Source organism: Tetrao urogallus, assembly GCF_951394365.1.
Source record: "Tetrao urogallus genome assembly, chromosome: 16".
Taxonomy (NCBI): domain Eukaryota; kingdom Metazoa; phylum Chordata; class Aves; order Galliformes; family Phasianidae; genus Tetrao; species Tetrao urogallus.
The window spans coordinates 6,953,716-6,972,539 of record NC_136829.1 but is presented as its reverse complement, the minus strand read 5'-3'; the positions used below and the strand labels follow the sequence as shown (position 1 = coordinate 6,972,539).

Below are 18,824 nucleotides of genomic sequence, written 5' to 3'. Positions count from 1 at the left end.
TTCCTATTCATAGGAATTCAGAGACTTAACAGCTAAGACTTAGCTGCAGAGCTTAAATGGTTTAATTGCAAGACCTTGCATGTATTTACTTGTGTATACAAATCTCACGTGCAGATGGGCCTTCTATACCAGAGTCACAGAAGCTAAGCTAGAAGTTGGTACTTGCATCTGTCAAGTATTACTTACTAACTATATGTGCTGTAGTCTGAAAGGCCAGCTCCACAATATTCCCATCATGGTCTGATGCTGCTTGGTGAAAGACAGCAAAGATATTTTTCCAGCCTGAGCGAATATTACCAGCTTGAGAGTTCACCATCTGAGCTATACAGCGTATGACCATGTCCCGAATAGTTGGAGATCTTAGGAAAATAAAACAGAAAATAAAACACTACATCAAAAGCCACTTTCAGATGCAAGACAATTAAATCCACGGAAAGAAACATCTTTAAGAAGGACTGACGTAAGCTAACATCAGTCCATCACACCTGTTCTTCTTCATAATATGCTCAAAAGGCCTTAAGAAGTCTTTCTGGAAGCGGAAGTTGGCCAACTCTCCCTTCTCAAGAAACTTCATGGACAGCTGCCTTAATGAGTCTACTGCAAAGATGGCAACATCTTCATTAGGGTTACAGCCAACCTAGAAGAAACACATTTTCAAACACTTACCAGCTTATTTCTTATATAAGTAACATATCCATCATATATTTCATATCAGTTCACTGAAAATCTCAAGCACGCTGTAGCTTCCAGACATTCAGAAAACAGGAGAGCTGTCTATCTCAGTCATGAGAAATCTGAACAGCCCCACAGATTTTGTATGCAGAAAGTGCAGAAGAATAATCAGCTAGATACTAAAAAACAAAACAAAACATAGGTTAGAAAGGAATGCAGTCCAAGCTTCCAACAAAACTAACTTTGTTGTTTCAGGATCATCTGCATATGTTGTAGAGGAAAACTAATTTGGTATTTGACCAGGAGGATAATACAATGGCACAAAGGAAGAAGCATAAATACACAGTTGTATAATGAAGTGATCCTTCGTTATAAAAAGATCCTTTCCATAAATATTTCCATTTTTATTTCCACTCTTTACATTTTGAAATAGATGTTTCACTTAGAAAGTGTTTGTACAAGTAAATATTGTTAGAATTACTACATATAAACTGCTGAGAAGTTAGCAGACTTTATTTCTTTGAAGTCAAAACCTACACCGTTCAGAAGCACAAAAAGAAAAAGCAGATGAAAAGTCCTTCCACACTGACATACGTTACGTAAGCTGGTTTTAAAAAATACCTTGTTGAAGTGATCTCCAATCACTTGCCAAATCCTTGACCACTGCAGCCTAATGCGATTCATGTTGTAATAGGATATCTCCACTATCTTCTGCAGACTGAACATGCGTGGATGGTGAGGGGAAGCCAGCTCATCCATAGAGACAGCACACAGCCATCGGACGAAGTCAACTGAACACGACAACACACTACCGTAAATTCAGGATGTGACATGGCAAGAATTCCTGTATTGCTCCATATGGTCAGCATACATACCTATTGCATTTCCATCCAGTCTAGTTGATCCTGTAAATATCCTAGGGAAGAAATAAATATGTTGCAGTTTTAGCTGCCCATCCCCAAGAACCAATCAAATCTTAGAGCTGTAAGCAATTGTCAGCAGCATCCTGTAAGTACTTTACAACGGCACATTTTGCTGGATGCTAACCACCTGCTTGGGCTTTTTGTAGTTTGTGAATACTCTAAGTTGTGGCTATCAGTACAGATAGCAGAAAGAAGACTACAGATCCACCATGGTCCTTTCCCCCCCTTAGCTCTTCAGAGTCTTGAGAGAAGTTCAGATTGCCAATTACGAGGCATACAGATTACTGCTAAGTTTAAACTGTTTCTGAATTTATGACATGGTACATGCATACCTATGTTACAGTAAGTATTAAAAGCCTGAATATACGATTCTATTGACTGGTCAAGCAGCTTCAATAATTATAAGAAATGCCCTTTTCAACACTACTTCTAATACATGCATCTCTCTTATACAGTATTTAAAAAGACAAATGAAAAAGATGATAATTTGGACAAGAATACAGTGACTAACAAATAAAAAGCTGCAAAAGAACAAATAAATGCTGCAATACTGAAGCTCACACGACCAAATAAAATTGCATGACTTGATAGAGCATGGGCATTTTTTCTTTTCAGATACCAGCCCACCTCAAGCTAACTCAAAATGGGGTTGAGGAAAAGGCCCACATACACAGATTGCATGCACACAGATTAGAAACAGAGGGATACAAAACAAAGATGCCTAAATAACTTGTTTACTCCAAGGAAAGGCATCAAAAACACATGCGCACACACACAGTGCCATTCTCCAAATCCACTGCACTAGTTCACATTAGTTATTTAATGCCAGCCTTTCTATTGGTGAATACTGCGTGCCCAAAGCATTATATTTAGTGGCTCCAAAGACAGCATCTAAACATCGCCTTTCTCTCGAGAGAAAGAGGTTTCAAGAACAGAAATCCCTGTCAGAGTCTGCAAATAAAGCAAGGTCAATAGCTTCAAGTCACATTTCCCACAGAACAAATTTTAAGTACCTGTCTACTGCTACCACTACACTCTGGGAACTGGTCTCTCCCACTGACTCTTGAATGCTCGCCATATGCCGCTTATCAGCACCACTTCCAACAAGATTACCTGCAATAAAACCATAAAAACAAACAGTGTTTAGCATCATGTTTTTAGAGCTTTTACAAGTAAACAAAGAAAAGCAATTGTAATGTATATGGAGCAGATGGTGCCCTTGCGTGATCTGTGCCAGATTATGACAAATTAAACATGCAGTTAGAGGTGTTCTTTTAACTGAGGGATAGCATTTTGGTCATTATGTTAATTTTCTTAAGATGTAATACTGTTAGTTTGATTGGAACAGATGAAACATTAGAAAATATTAACTCAGTCTGATACAAGCAGCTGAGGTTAGGCACAGCTCTGCTATATTCAGCATCATCACAGAATTATAGTATCGTTAAGGTTGGAAAAGATCAACCTAAGATCATCTAGCCCAACCATCCACCACCATCCAGTCATCATGGACAGCATGAGCTCCCAAGTACTTTGGAATCTAAGTGTCACCTAGACAGTTCTCCAAAGATTAAGACAGTCTGCTTTCTCCTCTAATTTACAGCTTTTTGTTTCACATACTACTGGAGCAATAGGAACCAAAACAGCAAGCCCAAGATGCAGAGATGAGGAATTTCTTTGGAAAAATATTTATCATTGGAACAATAAAGAGAAACTGTTCGTGTTTTAATTGTAAACAAAGCATAGAGAGGAAGAACTGATAACACTGGTAAGAAGATTGTGAAACACCTTTGAAAACATCACATCCCAACAAATCAATCTGGAGGCATTCTGTTAAATACATTTACACACTATTAAATTATTGACGTGTGAACATATTCTATAATTACTAAAATATCTTGGAAGGTTATGATGGACTTTTTAAGTTCCATTAATCCACTAGACTCAAATGAACAGATATATTTTGCTATCTTATAACTGAGCTCTTAGCCATCACACTTCAATTAAATATGCATTCTGTGAAGCTCAAGATTATTAACCTTACCTAATCCGAGGCCCATAAACTCTTCCCCTCCAGATGCATAGCCTTTAACGATTCCTTCCCTTTCACGTCCAGCACCAGATAAATACCGAGTTTTTACTCCAGTTCCTATAAGTTGTGCTAGCTCCAGCTGGCTAATACATTTCAGGATCTAAAAACAAAGATATTCTAAAACACAGTCTCTGGATACCATTGCGTATTTATTCCCAGTACTGCCCAGGTTATCTAACCTTTAAAACAACTTAGATAGCAACAACATTACTAAAGCAACTGTAAATCAAACAGTGTTGAGTGACTCATTCAAGATCACCAGCTGCCATAAATCATTCCAACACTCAAGGGAAAAAAAAATAATATAGTGCCAAGAAATCTAATTTAGATCTCTACCAGAAGTGACCTTTTTACTACGTCTCACAGCATCAGCTTTCAAAACTCAAATTGTGTAATTGCATTATAGCAGCTGCCATTTAATAACGACAGTGCAGGTAGTGAAAAATGCCACAGCCGCCATGCTATAAAGCACGTACAGGCCTTTCCTGACTCCTTCACACTGCAACAGCCCCTGGGTTGGCACAAGCATTTGGGGGTTGTTCTTTAAACCAGGTCCACAAAACTCATCAGCTAGAGCCCCTTTTGGTTCATATTATCATGCAGTCAAAGTCTAGCACCAGAGAATGTAACGCAGCAGGAACATTCCAGTTTAGCAGCATCACTGATTTAGAAGTGATTGAAGAGTTCTTGAAAAATATGCCTTAGGAAAATAAGTATGATTCTCATACATTATCCTCACTTTTCCCTCACTCAATTAATGTGGACCAACTTCTTCATGCAATTGTGGTGTAAAAGTTGCTGAACACTACAAAGAGAAATCTGGAACTGTGAGCTGGACTATTTTTGATAACAAGAGCAAGAAAGCAGTGGTTTCTGTTTAGAATTCCATGAATTGCATTGAAATGCAAATTCAGCATAGTTTTAATTCCTTATCAAAAACAACTACAAACACTACAATGCTAATCACACTGTGCCTATGGAGTCTGCCAAAAAAAAAAAAAATAGACTTTTTTTAATACTAACAAAATCATGCACTCATATCCATCTTTCAGGGAGAGTTGAAACACATCCTGGGAGCTAGATGTGGTTAATTAAAGACTAGAAGTAGTCAGAGAACCAGAAGAACAAAGTCCTGCAGATTTTCGAAGAACAATGCAGTTGCATGAAAACTATTCAAGTTGTTACCTCGTGCCAAGAGTTCCCAAGATAGTTGCCATCTGTGTGAGCGACTGTAATAAGTGTTTTAATGGTATCTATGTTCTTCTGTTTCATTTCTGTGATACTGGAACTGGCTGTCAACAAGGAAAACCGAGCAAGGGCCTGTACGTAAGCATCTCGTTCAAGCTACAAGACAGAGAAACACAACATTGCAATAAAGTCCCTGAGGAGCTAGAGACTACTTGGCTACTTGGCCAGCACGCCTATGCTACTTTACTGCATAATTGTCAGTTACACTAGAGCATTTTCCAGGGCAAGAAGAGTAGCAGGCAAACTAGCTAGTGCTCTTAATAGGACTCAGCAGTAAAAGATAAGCAGAATTCTTGAGAGAAGTCTCACACAAACCTGCATTCCAAAGATGCAGGCTATTCGAATTGCACATCGTATGCCTTCCAAACAAAGGGATGCAACTTCTGTGTCATCACAGTTCTGCAAGCCAACACTGTAAGCTGCCAACAATGGAGTCCAAACAAGCTAAAGAAAGAAAGAAATTAAGTTCACAAATCCATTAAAATTTTAGCCTAAAACTTTATGCAATAGGGACTAAATATATTTTTTTTAAATTTCCATCTGTTGCATTATCCAGCTGCCCAATCATTTGCCCCCTTTTTTTTCCATGCTTGAAACTCTTAATGAAAATATAACAAGAATTTCACAGACACTCACTTTGAACATGGGTCTGACATGATCCAGATGAGTGGCACTAGTAAAAGGAGCCTTTGCATGGCTTACTGCCTCCATGAGAGCTTTAGCAGTTTTAGCCATTTGTTCCATCTCCAAGTTGTACAAAAGCCTCCGCTGCTTCTCATTAGCTACACCTAATGGGAACACCACACAGATGCATTGTTGGTTTGTTTTTCTCCACATAGGAGAAGAATCTGTACCTTCATATTGACAAACATTAAATGAAGGTATTGACAATGAAATCTAAAGATAATCTTCAGAACCGTTACAATTTAGGAGGCTTTCATAGTTTGCAAGCAAGGAACTCCAGCACCGAAATCCACACCTCAATTTAAGAGTTTATTCTACACAATGTATCTAGATTCTGCCTTTCATTACATACCAAGAACAAGTCAGACAGGCATAGTCTATTAATTTACTCTGCTTATAATAATGGATGGAAAACGCTTCACTGTTTTAGTCTCACATCCTCCATACAAAACAAGTCTTTCACCAATTTAAAAATAAGTTACTAACTTAGTGTAAGAATGAAGAAACATAAAAGATCATTTTGTTTCTGTTCTGAACTAGGAAACTTGCAAATACCACAGAAAATCCCAAAAAAAGCACTATGCTGAAGATTCAGAATTAAATGAATGACCACTGTGTATGAGGAAAGTACAGCTGGAGACACTGGTTTCTACAGCAGACTGCACACAAATCTTTGCTTGCTGTGAATGAGAAAAAGCAACTGTAGAATATTTATTACCTATGAACTATGACATGCTACTGATAAAGAAAAAAAACACACGTCTTGTATATAAAAGAAGCTAATGAACAAAATAACAGCAAACATCAATTTTTTTTTTATCATTTCCCCTTCTCTCATTTTAAAAAAATCTAGTTTCTAGTGCCTTTCTGCAGTGGTCCTGGATGCACTTACACAGCCATGTTTCCATCACAGAAATAGCTGCATTAAGTAACACCTGTAAGCCAGTTTCATTCCAGCTGAATATATTATATATACTATATACACTATATTTTACTATATTAGTACTCTAAATGTAGTTTATATATTGCACAAAGAAGTTTTCAAAAGCGACCTGAACTTCACTATGCCATCCTGAAAGTTATGCAATAGTTCAGAACATGTGGTCTTTCCAGTTTCTAGATCCTTCTTACTTGGTTTACTACACTTGGTTGTAATTGCATATTCTTTTGTTTCCTTCATGGCAATTTTCTTTCCTTCTATTTCTTCATAGATCGTGGATAAATACTCCACTGGCAGGTCTTTACTGTCATTGATTCCTCGATTCATTTTAATGTATTGCTCCTTTGTCATTTTATTCTTTACCTGTAGAAAAGAATCAGGAAATCAGGTATTGAATGTAAGTTCTGTGGAAATCTGAGCTTCTACAAGTCCTTTTTTTTTTTTTTTTTCTTTTTTAATTTTCACCTGTGGACTGTGTAAATCTGTAGTCAGCATTATGATGGAGTATGCCAAAACATAGGCAGTGTCAGCACTAGCAAACAGCGTTTGCCTAAGAAAAGAAAAAATAAATGTGTTATTAGAGACCTAATTCCTCTACCAACTACCTCCATTTTCACAAGAAAGGAAACAGACACGCTTGTGGAAATACCCAACCTCTAGAGTGCGAGTTGTACCTCATTCTTGAGGACCATGAACAAAAGAGACATTTTTCAGGCACTTATCCAATACAAGGTTTTGAATTACCGTTGGTTGCATTCAATATATCTAGCAGCAAACTTCTCCATTAATCTATCAATCTTCTGGGCTTCACCAGGCAGCCGGAAGCCTTCCAGAAATATACGTAGGGCAGAGACAAAGTCTTTGCCACAGAAATCAAGCTGGTCCACATAGGCATACATCACTTCCTTGTTAAACTTGCTGCCTTCTCCAAGAAATTCCCCTGCTTGAGTCTAAAAAACACAAGAGACAGTTATTACTATGTAATCCAACTGCCAGCTTTGCAAGAAAACTTAGAGTTGCACAGCTGAATTTCGTAAGACTGATCTGATTCACTAAGTCAGCAGAGCAACCGTTACAAGGATGGCAGGAAACCAGCATCACTAGAAAACAGACATAGCCTGCTTATTCTTGTTTCCCTCAGTCCCCACAAGGTGAAATCTGCATTAACACAGATCCAAGGAAAGCTAATTTGCACCCCATTTCACATGCAGTGAAAAATGCATTGACAATGTGCCAACTGAAATTCCTTCACTTGACAAGATATTATTAATGCAGATATATATCAACCCTGTGCCCCTCAGCACTTCATTGAAAACAGCTACTAAAATTACTTAAATTTACTAAAATGTCTGGGATACTTTATTAAATATAAAGCAGCATTGAGATTAAGTATATTCATTAGAACCCTTATGCTTTTAGTTATCTATTAATTAAATAGGAACTCAGAGTGCATACAAAAGGATCAGACAGCAACACTGTAAGAGCACTTATTTAAAAACAATATGAATTATCTTATATTGCCCATAGTCTTACAGAACAGAGACGTTCTTCTTGGTGCAGAAATTGTGCAATGTCCTCTGCTGTACTTCCAAGCATTCCTTGCTCCTGTAGATACTGTATTCCTCTCTTTGGTTTTTTGTTAAACCTATTCAGACAAAAACATGGATGAAGTGATGCATATAACTGAAAACCTCCCTCTTGAAATACTTGAGGGTATCAGAGAATTCCCATTAAAAATGCTGCTGTACATAGTATTTTCAGAGAAAGTTCTTCAAATCAATGAAACAGCAATAAACTACTGCTGAACAAGCATTTCACTGCAACTATTTCAATAAAGACAATAAATGGTTTAAAGAGCTGGAAGACAATGTGTCTGCCTACCCAAATCAGTTTCAGTCTAGGTATATACACCCCTGGCTGTACCAGCACAAAGGAATACTATGAAACAAGCTCCACTCCACTCAAGATGTCACTGAATTCCTTTTTAAATACAGTAGCCCCTCAGTGCTCCTTTCTAAAAGAAGCAAGAGCCTCAGGACTAAATCTAACAGTCACATGTTCCTTTACTTTTCACTATATAAGACAAAGAAACAATATGGTTATACTTTTTTTTTTTTTAACTAGCAAGTTGTTAGTTTTTTTTTTTTTTCTTTCATTATTGAACTTACAGCTCTATCCCATGTTCAATTATTTCCTTCTGTTGTTTGATGACTTCAAATTGCTCAGGGTCATCTGGGACAGCAGTTTGGGTACCAACACTCCCAACTCCTGACGACACAGTGGAGTCCAAGGAACTGACACTACTTCGTCTCCCTCCACTGTCAAGACATTTTCCTTCAGCTATTTCCTGCTCAGATGGTTTATATGTACCTATTTATAAACATGAAGAGACTGAAGTCATCTTGTTCAGTAAAAACTCAGGAAGTTAGAAAAAGTTAGTTATAAGCCAAAATCCTAATTCTAGCAGGTTTTCATTTTGCCAGACTATTCTACACAAATACGCTGTACAGACACATTTCTGAAGTATTTCAGCAAAAGCAAAAAAAAAAACATCAATATCTCTAAAGATCTTTCACTTGAATCTAGGAGCTGCAAGATATGTCACAGTCACGTTCTACATAAGCCAGCTTTTACAGTGTCAGTGATGGCCTGGCTAAGTTTTAAAACAGACCCTGGTTATTCAGATCAGACATTTGGAGGGTCAGCTACTGAAACAGTATGCTCTTTCAGTATACAGTACTAAATAACCCTTTGTAAAATACTTATATAAATGAATTGTCATGTAAAAACCTGGCATCCACACTACTGAATAACTTCTGAACCATAAGGAAACACAGGAACAAACTTACTTAACAAATTAGTCTCCCTATAAGGAAAACAATCTTACCCAAGCTTGTCTGATGGTTGGGGTTCACGTAAAGGTCTTTGCTCCATTCCACCATACATTTTAAAATAGAAACCAAACATTCAAGCCCTTTTTTCCTCAGGCTTAATTCCTAGGAACATCCAACAAGAAAACACAATACACTTGTAGCCACAAATTTTTAGGATGCATTACATCACACCATTGAAATCTTAGCATGTTCATCAGCTATGATGATACCATTTCTGTCCCTTGACCATTCACACTGGACCAGACTGATGCCACATTCCAGCTGCTTTAAGCGTTGGATCTATTTACAGCTGATAAGTACAGCCAAAAGGCAATATACCCCAGTTCTTAAATGCAACTTAAGTGTACGAATGATTATGAACATCCAGCAAGTTTCTATAGCATCAGAGCTCTCCACAAAGACAAATGTCTCACTACTTTAACTGTACAGTAAACCAGCTCATCCAAACACTGCCTCTAAGGTCTCTTGATATTACTTTCATTCTTGGCCAAAGGAACGCATGATTACGGATGGCTCATTTGTTGGCCTACCAAGGGAGAGAGGATCAAATGAGCACAGAACAAGTTCAGTGTCACAATGTAGATACACTGTAAAACCAAGTAAATTAATCATGCTGCTTCATTATCCAGCTTAAAAACTTACCTAACACAGCTAACTAATAAAAAATAAGTAATACCAGTAGGTTATGGACAACATAAACCACAGGAAGTATCAATAACCTAGAGACATAATGGTACCTCAGCTTCAAAGCGGTTATCCTTACCTGCAAAAGTGTCATTCCCAATTCATGGCCACTTCGTCCCTGGGCAATTTTGGACAAATCATTTACAAGGCGTTCAAATATATTAGCAGCATTTAAATCACAGTCATAGTTAACGTAAATATCCACTACACACTGGGCATCTTGAAAATAAATGAAAGCACAAACATCAGAGTTCCGTGCAACAGCATTTTTAAAAGGAAATACTCAGAGCAGGCAGTGGGTTTTAATGCACACATTTAATTCAAGCATTAAGGGATCAAATTCATTTTTCCCCAAAGAACCTGAACATCAAATGTAGCGTTTTTCTAGAAAATAATTTTCCTCTGCAGCCAGAGGAAGTGTCTGCTTTCTCAACAATATAAATACCTGCACAGATTCTAGTTAAAGTTTGAATCACCATCCATTTGTGCTCGAAGGAGCTTGAAGAAGTCTCTAAAATATTCAAGAAGATCTCTTTGAAGAATACCTGCAAAATACATGAGGAAAAGGACTTGATCTGAAACTCGTTAGAACTATGTCAAACATACAAACTCATTTCTACTCAATTTCTCTTGAAAAATATAATCTCATGTACAGAAGAACTCAAATACAGAATTAACTGATCAGTATATTATGCAAACAAAACTAAGATGTTAAGTTGCCAATGAATTTTTATTATTGCAGTACCCTTATTTGAGAATTAGAGCAACAGAAAAATGGGAAAACTTTCTCACCTCGATTTGCATTTTTAAATGAGTCTTAAAATTTGAGAGAAGTGTGAGAAAGATGGCAAGAGAGAGTTCAAACACATCAGGAACAGATGAGACTCCATTTTTAGACAACGCTACACAAAGGTATTGCTTGATTGCATTGATGAACATTTCATGTGTCCTGAAAACTGGACCAGCATTCTGCAGCACTGAGAGAAGAAGCTGGAGAGACACTATCTTAGAACGCAATTCATGGGATCTAGAAACAAGAATCAACACAGAAAATGAAGATTTACTACATCTCTGAATACAAGCTTGTGTGTGGAAATCTTTCAAGTACTACATTTTTAAGACCTGAATCTAGGACTGAAATTTGCTTCATCAAGCTAACTGAAATAAGGGCCTGAGTGATAAATTTTGAATACCCATTCTAGCATACAGCAACTACTTATCTGCACCCCGTTTCCAAAAGCTACCAGGAGAGAACAGGATAATTAATACAGTTTCATTACTTAGGATCTGGTGGTCCATCACCAAGTGGTTTCATGGAGAGCTTGCACAGTGACCTGAACACAAGGAAGGCATCCTTTTGCAGAACATGAGAAAATTTGGCAGCAGCTTGATGGCCTGATATATCTGCTTCCTAAAGAGTAAGAAATAAAATATTGGGTACTCAGTGAGACAAAGGAATAAAGCAATTAAGAAAGATTCTACAGCTCTTCTGAGAATTAGCTAATGATTTGCTAAGACATAAACAAAACCTAAACTGGAATCAAGTGATCCGGACCACCTCTCTCTCCTCCCACCAGTACTAAGCTACAAGTCACAATCAATTTTAGAACAGTCATTTTCAGTATCTACTTAAACTGAATTTGCTCTTCCTTTCTGAACCTCACCAGGACACATACATTAAGTCTTCTGCTCCTCCTCTCCTCAAAATCCCACTGTATTAATTGGTGTGAAAATTTTCCTCCTTTCCTATCCATACACAGGCATCCAGTGAAGTTATTTACCAGATTATCAGTAGAGGAAACAGACTGTCCATCATCTGGAATTCCATTTGTTTGTACATTTTCACTACTAGAGCCAGAAAGAACAGTATCTGCAGTCTCTACTGCAGGTAGAGCCTTAGCCATTTCTGTTACCTGCTTCTCTTCAGCTACTAAAGGGGAGAAAGAAAAATACAACTGAAACTTTTTTCAATCCATGACATTCGTGAAGCTCTACAATTGACTGGCACAGAAGCAGCAGTAGCAAGCTAGAAGATTTTTCAGCTACAAACAATAGAAGAATCCAGTAAGACAATAAAAGGCCTTTCCTTATTGTGTTCTTTACAAGTACTTAGTAACAACAGTAAGAAAGAATCTGTGTTTTTATAATTACAGGAATAAGAATTTTACAATAAACATGCATCTACTTTATTTCTGAAGATCTGCTACCTTTCACAGCTGACTCAACCACATCTTCCAAGATGCCTTTAACCATTTCCTTTCCTCCATCAGTTGCTTCCTCTGATGAAACAGAGAGATAATTTTGAATTTTGTACTCTTGTTTAGGAAAAAGACAAAGGAGAAAGGGGACAGAGGCAGAAAGGTTAGAGGTAGTAAATTTTTCTCAAGTATTTTCCATTTAAAGCCTTTTCAAAGAAGTCACTTGAAAATATTCATTAAAGTTATTTCCATAATTTATTTCCAAGCACTTACATTTTTAATGTGGCACCTTTGTCCTTTGTATTTATCAAATGTTATAATTTTTTCCCTTTTGGAATATCTTACTTTTCTATTCTGATACAGTATAGGAGCATATGATAACGTTCTCATAATACACATTTTTACCACAGGACTTCAATTATCTTAAAGTAACTCTGTCACTTCAGGCACACCATGATTATTTTCTCCTCTCCTTCCCTTCTGTCAAACCAACCATGTCAAGTTCCAGCATAAATCTATATACTGGAACCACATGAAGTTTCAGAATAATTCTAGGACAAAAATAAGCTTTTCTTCAGTGGCTATAATATCACAGGCAATATCTAATAATGGCCTGTATACGCTGAAGAGCTACCAAGAAGACACAAATGTTATTTGAGCCAATAGCCCCAGCTGTTCTCCCAACAGTAGTGTAAGAAAACATTTTGCAATAGAAATGCAACTGAAAGCAATTCTTGTTCACCTGATGCTGAAGGAACCAAATCTTGCTCTGACTTCACATTTCCGTATCCTGTCCTCTCAGGCTCCCCATTAGTTAATTCCACACTTACAGGAGCAGTATATTTGCCTTCCTGATAGTGGTGCTTTAACTGACCCATCTTTGGAGATCTGGTCACTGCTTGAATTGCAGGAGACTGGGATTTCTGCTGATTTGTTTTTCCCACTTCTCTGGATTCTTGTACCTTGAGAAAACATTGTTAAAAAGTTACGTAAAGGAAGAAAACATAAGGGAAAATAAATATCTATGATAGCTGATGTTCCCTTGAGAATTCACATATTTATGAGAAACAACAAAACATCGCTTGGCTGCTCCAATGACAAAGACCTGCTTTAGCTCAGCCACTGGAGTGTGAAGCTTATGTTAGAAGCATCGCACCACTTGTACAAAGCTGTTCATCAGAAAGTGGTAAAACTAGGAGTTGTTATCAGCAACAAGCTTCCTATTTTAACCAAACTGGTACACCACACTATGCTTCACTGCAGAATGACAGCTGTTTTAAATTACAAATCAACAGACATTTAACACAATAGACACACACAAAAGTATTCTATTAGTTCGTCAAGCCTAAATGTTAAGAGATGAGCAGAAGCAGTAGGTACATACAGATTGATTTTCCATCCGTGTGAAAATGACATTTAGCATCTGTGTAAGGGTAGCTTTGGCAGTTGTCTGATTAATAAGATTTTTACTGGCCAGATAGATGTTGTAGCAGGTTCTAACAGTCTGGAGAACTGTTCCTTCATGAATTTCTATATACGGAGATGTTACTGCAGTGAGGAGAGCCTGAAAAATTCCAAGAAACAATAGCTCTGAGTTCAGTAACATATCTAATGCTGCAAGAAATGGAGAAACTGGATCATAAATGGAGTTTCACCACTATTTTCTCAGTTACAAAATCAATGATAGAAAAATTGTGTAATTAAAATCACACAATCACAAACTGTATCAAATAAAATACCTTAATTATCTGCAGTTGTACTCCTTCATCTGTTTGAGGACCCTGAAAGCAATTGCAAATTGTGTCAACTATCCGATCAATCAGGCGTTTCCCAGGAGCTCCACTGTCTGGGGCATTGCCAGTGATATGTCCATATGCAATAAGTTTCTAGGTAAAAAGAACACAAGTTAGTTCTATAATTCTGTGATTCAGACAACCATATGCTTTTAAGTAAAATACAGTTGAGTATGCCATAAACAGGGGGTTTCGGCAGCCTACCTCGCTGTAACAGTTTTAATACAGGAATTGAACACCTTCAACAGCCTGGTTAGCAAATACTTGTGCAGTTCATAGGCTTAGACAAGATTTAATAGGTAACACACATTTCTGTGCCACATTTCTTCCTACTGCTATTAGACAAAATTTATTTGGCCTTTGCCTTTGAACCTTCTCACAACAGAAAGGTTCAGTCAAAGTAGCGTGATAAAGCTAAGTAACATTTGTTTTTTCTCTAAGTACTGAGAGAGGCACAAGATAGAACAATTCTGGAGTCTGATCTCCCAGCACATCAGAACTACAAAGGACACCATGGTAAATATTCTTAAAGCAACACAGATTAAAAATCTTTAAAGAACAATGTAAGAATCCATGAGCCTCAATGAATGATTGTTCCACTGTAAAACAACTCCACACATGAATTTCTTGCTTTTGCAAGATGAGCTTTCAGCCAAATCTGATAACATACTTTGCAGTTTATGCACTTAAACATCCACAGCACAGCTGTATGTTTTCAGGATAATAATACTTCTCTCTAAGACTGCCAACAGCATACAAATTTTTAAGTGCATGTTATTCCATTCCACTCTCTCTGAATTTTAACTTACTTGTAAACAATCCAGCGAAGTACTGACAATGCGTGGTGACTTTGACTGGCAGGCCAGCTCAAAAGGAAGGAAGTACTTATCAGCTTCAATGAAGTTTGCTTTTGGTGGAGCAACAGTGCCTTCTCTAGGTCAGAGGAGAAGAGTTGTTTATTTTTCTAAACACATTATCACAGCAAACTACCCATCCTCCTTTTTCACATTTAAAGCTAGATGGTGCTCAGAAGCACACGAACATAATGCAAGATTCTCTTATGCACACTTTCTTTACAAAGTTTGATTTTCTTTAAAGTCGCACATGAAAAATGCAAGGTTGTTCTCATTTTGCATCTGACCAGAGAACAACTTAATGATAAAACTAAGCCATTCTGAATTACATAAGCAGAGCCTGTATGAAGTACACTAAGAAAAAAAAAACAAACAAAAACGTATTTTTGGAGCTCATTTCAAAATCATAGCACAGTGCTGGAACAGTGTTTTAATACTTTATGTTAATAATTAAATTACATCGGTACTCTTGATCTATGTAATTAAGATCATATGCTATCAAATTGAAAATTGTAAGCAGCAGCAGGCATCCTAGTAGGCTATATTAAGCCCAGTAACAGGAAATGAAAATCTAACACCTGTTAGAAGTTCTGCAATTATTTCATAGTGAAATTCAGAAGGCAGTTATGGGTTGAGTACCCAGAGCCACAGCCATTGTGTGAGTGGGAGATATGGGCCACATCATGTTCCTGGCATAAAGGTATTCACACACATTCACTGCAGTGACTTAGGTGTACTTTCACATTTCCATTACCAAATTATTCAGTTTGCTCTTTTCTTGCACAGCTTACAGCAACCAATAATTTACCTTTGTTTTTCCAGTTCTGTCTTTATTTCATCTGGAATAAAGAAAAAAATCAAAATTTTTAACACCCAACATAATTGATTGACAACAACATAAATATGAAATGTATAATAACACAAAGCAGTTTCAAACCTAAGTCTTACATCTGAGCTACTCCTTTTCTGTAACATCCTCAGCCTGACATCTTATGGGGAGGCATAGCTCTTAACTTCTACATTCAAAAATTATTCTTCCCCAAGTACTCTTAAGAAGGCATCTTTTAAAAATGTATGTATAAAAAATTTATTCAGTGAAAATAAAATAGAGAGCTTAGGTTTGGAGAAGTTTTAAACCACTACATAATCCATTAGTTCAACACGAGACCTTCCCATTAAGTCCCATGCTGGTTAGCTGACATCAACTGAATAAACAAAGTCTCACTGAGAGAACAAACATGAAACAGATACTGTCATCTTGCCAGCAGTTACTTCTTCTTCATGAACTTAACTCTTTAGGGGACCTTTGAAGAAGATGAAATATAGGAAAAAAAAATGCTCCCCATCTCTATTACAAACACTACTAAATCCTTCATAACTTAATATGGCTTTAAGAATTTCTAACGCATCACCACGATGTACAACACAGACTGCACTGCACCAAACACAGCCTAAGTACAAACTACGAACACTGACACACAGACCAAGCAGCACAAGCAGCAAGGGTGCACAGCTGCAGGCACTTGTAACACCACTGGGATCCTGCATCCAGCACATCCAATTTCATGCCCCTGCAAGTTGCCACACCCACATAAATTGTTTCAACTGCAAAGTTGTCAGAAATGGGTCATTCTCTGGAGGCACCACTGTTTTAGACTGGACACGCAGAGTTCAAATGACTTCAGTGCTGCCCATGAACCTCAGTCATTTATTTCATCTTACAAGCATTATTCCTCAAGACAGTACATTAAGAACTGCAACAGATGGATGTTATCAGTTTGAACAAAAAAAGGACTGTGCACACAGAACATCCCTTGCAGAGTATCCCCATCTTTTAGCATTACTATCCTGTTCTACAGAGAAAGTGGAAGCCAAGTGCCAAGGAAACTCCAAGTTGTGACACAACACATCCGGGACTGGGACTTACTACCGGTGCCATACTCTCTCCATTAATGAAGGCCACCATGGACAGAAGGCAGCAGGATGACATCTACTAGCTACAGATGATGCAAGAACTGAAGGATCATTCATTATCCACCCCGTATTTGATGGTACAGCAAAACTGAAGAGTCACACATTCAGAATAGGTCATGGCTCTGTTCAGAAGCCCACCAATTTCTAACCAAGTCAACATACCATAACATACCAACAGCTTTCCTAAAATAGAAAAGCTATTCACTAATGCTTTTGGAGAAAAACTAATAAACCAGCAGTTACCACTCCTACCTACCTCTCACCACTTCTTGGCTCATGAGCTGCAAGCACTTAAGCCAGGTTTGTTCATGCTTACCTCTGCCACCAAACTAGGTTCATATTTGCTCATTAAAAGTCCCATGTCTGGTTTGTCCCTCCTGCCAACACGGCTGCAGCAGGTACCAGATCAGTTACACACCTTCTGACAAAGTAAGAACTGTGCATCACTGCAGTGCGCAGCCATAAGATCAGCAGCAGTAGCTATCTTGTGCTGGGAAAACCCAAAGCTCACAACTCTCAGAGCAGGAGCCACGCTGGAACTGCCAGAGCCCCAGCTCAGCAGTGAAGCTCATACCAAACACTGCAGGCTCTGATCACTGCATGCCTGTGGTTACCAGGTACAAGTCTGTAATTCCCAAGGGCTAAGCAGATAAGGTTTAATCACAGAGTCTTTGATTGTACCTGGTTCTACAGTGATAACAATAGTTTCCCTAATATCATGTTTTATGCAAGTGAATGGAACTTCCTGCAATTAAAGTTTTAAGGCAGTCAGGAAAGACAAAAATAGCATATTTTTCATAAACAAATCAAGTATTATTTAACCAAAACTTGGAATTTTACCGAATGTAAGATAAAGCTTAGACCACTTACTCAAATATTTCACTAGTCTCACATTTTTTCTTTTTTTTTTTTTTTAAATGGAAACATGACTTGCACATGTCTCTTGGTAGGACTCTCCAGGGACGTTTGGTTTTCTTACCAAATTTTCATTAAGAAAAGCACATCTTAATTTCAGTTAGAATGCAGACTAGTGATCTTTCAGCCAAAACCGAAACCTGCTCAGCCTATCACCCAAAATTTAGGTCAGCTCACTCAGATCAGCTGTGGCATCCTCCTTCCTGTAGGCGCTCAGCTGCTGGCAGAAACAAAGCTGAAGGTCACAGGCTCTGTCTTCACTGTCATGCAGTCCGGTGGGAGGCCAGCAAGGAAGGCTTGCTGGGAGAAATGCTTGGGGTGGGGTTGAGATGATTTTGTTTTTCCCCAAAGTAAAAATTTCTCAACTTCACCTTATTTGCAAAAATAATAACAATAAAATAATAATAAAAAAACAAGTAGAAATATTAAGCAATGAGTCCCGCCTAAGAAAACATCATTTCATAAAATTTAATACTCCACAAGAAAACAGGCTTCCTTGTTAGGATCTGCAGCTGAGGATAACGTAAGTGCTCGATTCCACATTCAGGGAGTAACCAAGCTATGTGTGTCGAGATTGTTTGGTGGGGAAGAAGAAACAACAGGATTTTTCTTCCTTTCCAACAAGTCACCTTCCCCATATACTGACCACCAGCAAAGCAGAATGGGTTTTAAATGTAAATTTCATGAAGATTTTAGCCATAAGGAAACATGATCTAGACCCTTCCTCATATTTTTTATATTGTAATACCTTCACCAACATTTATATTAAATCTTTCCATAAGAAAAAATAAGAGTTGTGTTCCATATCAAATAGGTGATCATTTTATTCTCCAAAATCCTCCATATATTAAAGAAACAAATTTAGCAAACAAACAAAAAAAATCCCCCACAATTTTTTTTAATATAAAGGATTTTCCAAAGCACCATAAAAATGTCTGCATCACAACAATATT

The 18,824-nt window shown here is 37.6% G+C and overlaps 1 protein-coding gene across 1 annotated transcript in view; it reads right to left on the bottom strand.

Moving 5' to 3' along the window:
- ARFGEF2 (ARF guanine nucleotide exchange factor 2) overlaps window positions 1-18,824 on the bottom strand; it is a gene marked incomplete at both ends in the record, with an annotated part of 31,506 nt that overhangs the window by 8,343 nt on the left and 4,339 nt on the right. The window contains 26 exons of the mRNA XM_079543471.1: window positions 187-359; window positions 486-637; window positions 1,294-1,463; window positions 1,548-1,588; window positions 2,609-2,708; window positions 3,640-3,787; window positions 4,873-5,031; window positions 5,251-5,379; window positions 5,572-5,723; window positions 6,751-6,922; window positions 7,025-7,109; window positions 7,304-7,509; window positions 8,093-8,204; window positions 8,728-8,929; window positions 9,447-9,555; window positions 10,217-10,356; window positions 10,583-10,682; window positions 10,930-11,164; window positions 11,418-11,548; window positions 11,919-12,067; window positions 12,345-12,416; window positions 13,078-13,297; window positions 13,720-13,899; window positions 14,075-14,221; window positions 14,938-15,061; window positions 15,791-15,821. Of these exons, the coding sequence (XP_079399597.1) occupies window positions 187-359; window positions 486-637; window positions 1,294-1,463; window positions 1,548-1,588; window positions 2,609-2,708; window positions 3,640-3,787; window positions 4,873-5,031; window positions 5,251-5,379; window positions 5,572-5,723; window positions 6,751-6,922; window positions 7,025-7,109; window positions 7,304-7,509; window positions 8,093-8,204; window positions 8,728-8,929; window positions 9,447-9,555; window positions 10,217-10,356; window positions 10,583-10,682; window positions 10,930-11,164; window positions 11,418-11,548; window positions 11,919-12,067; window positions 12,345-12,416; window positions 13,078-13,297; window positions 13,720-13,899; window positions 14,075-14,221; window positions 14,938-15,061; window positions 15,791-15,821 (3,639 nt within the window). The remainder of the gene's footprint in view (window positions 1-186; window positions 360-485; window positions 638-1,293; window positions 1,464-1,547; window positions 1,589-2,608; window positions 2,709-3,639; window positions 3,788-4,872; window positions 5,032-5,250; window positions 5,380-5,571; window positions 5,724-6,750; window positions 6,923-7,024; window positions 7,110-7,303; window positions 7,510-8,092; window positions 8,205-8,727; window positions 8,930-9,446; window positions 9,556-10,216; window positions 10,357-10,582; window positions 10,683-10,929; window positions 11,165-11,417; window positions 11,549-11,918; window positions 12,068-12,344; window positions 12,417-13,077; window positions 13,298-13,719; window positions 13,900-14,074; window positions 14,222-14,937; window positions 15,062-15,790; window positions 15,822-18,824) is intronic.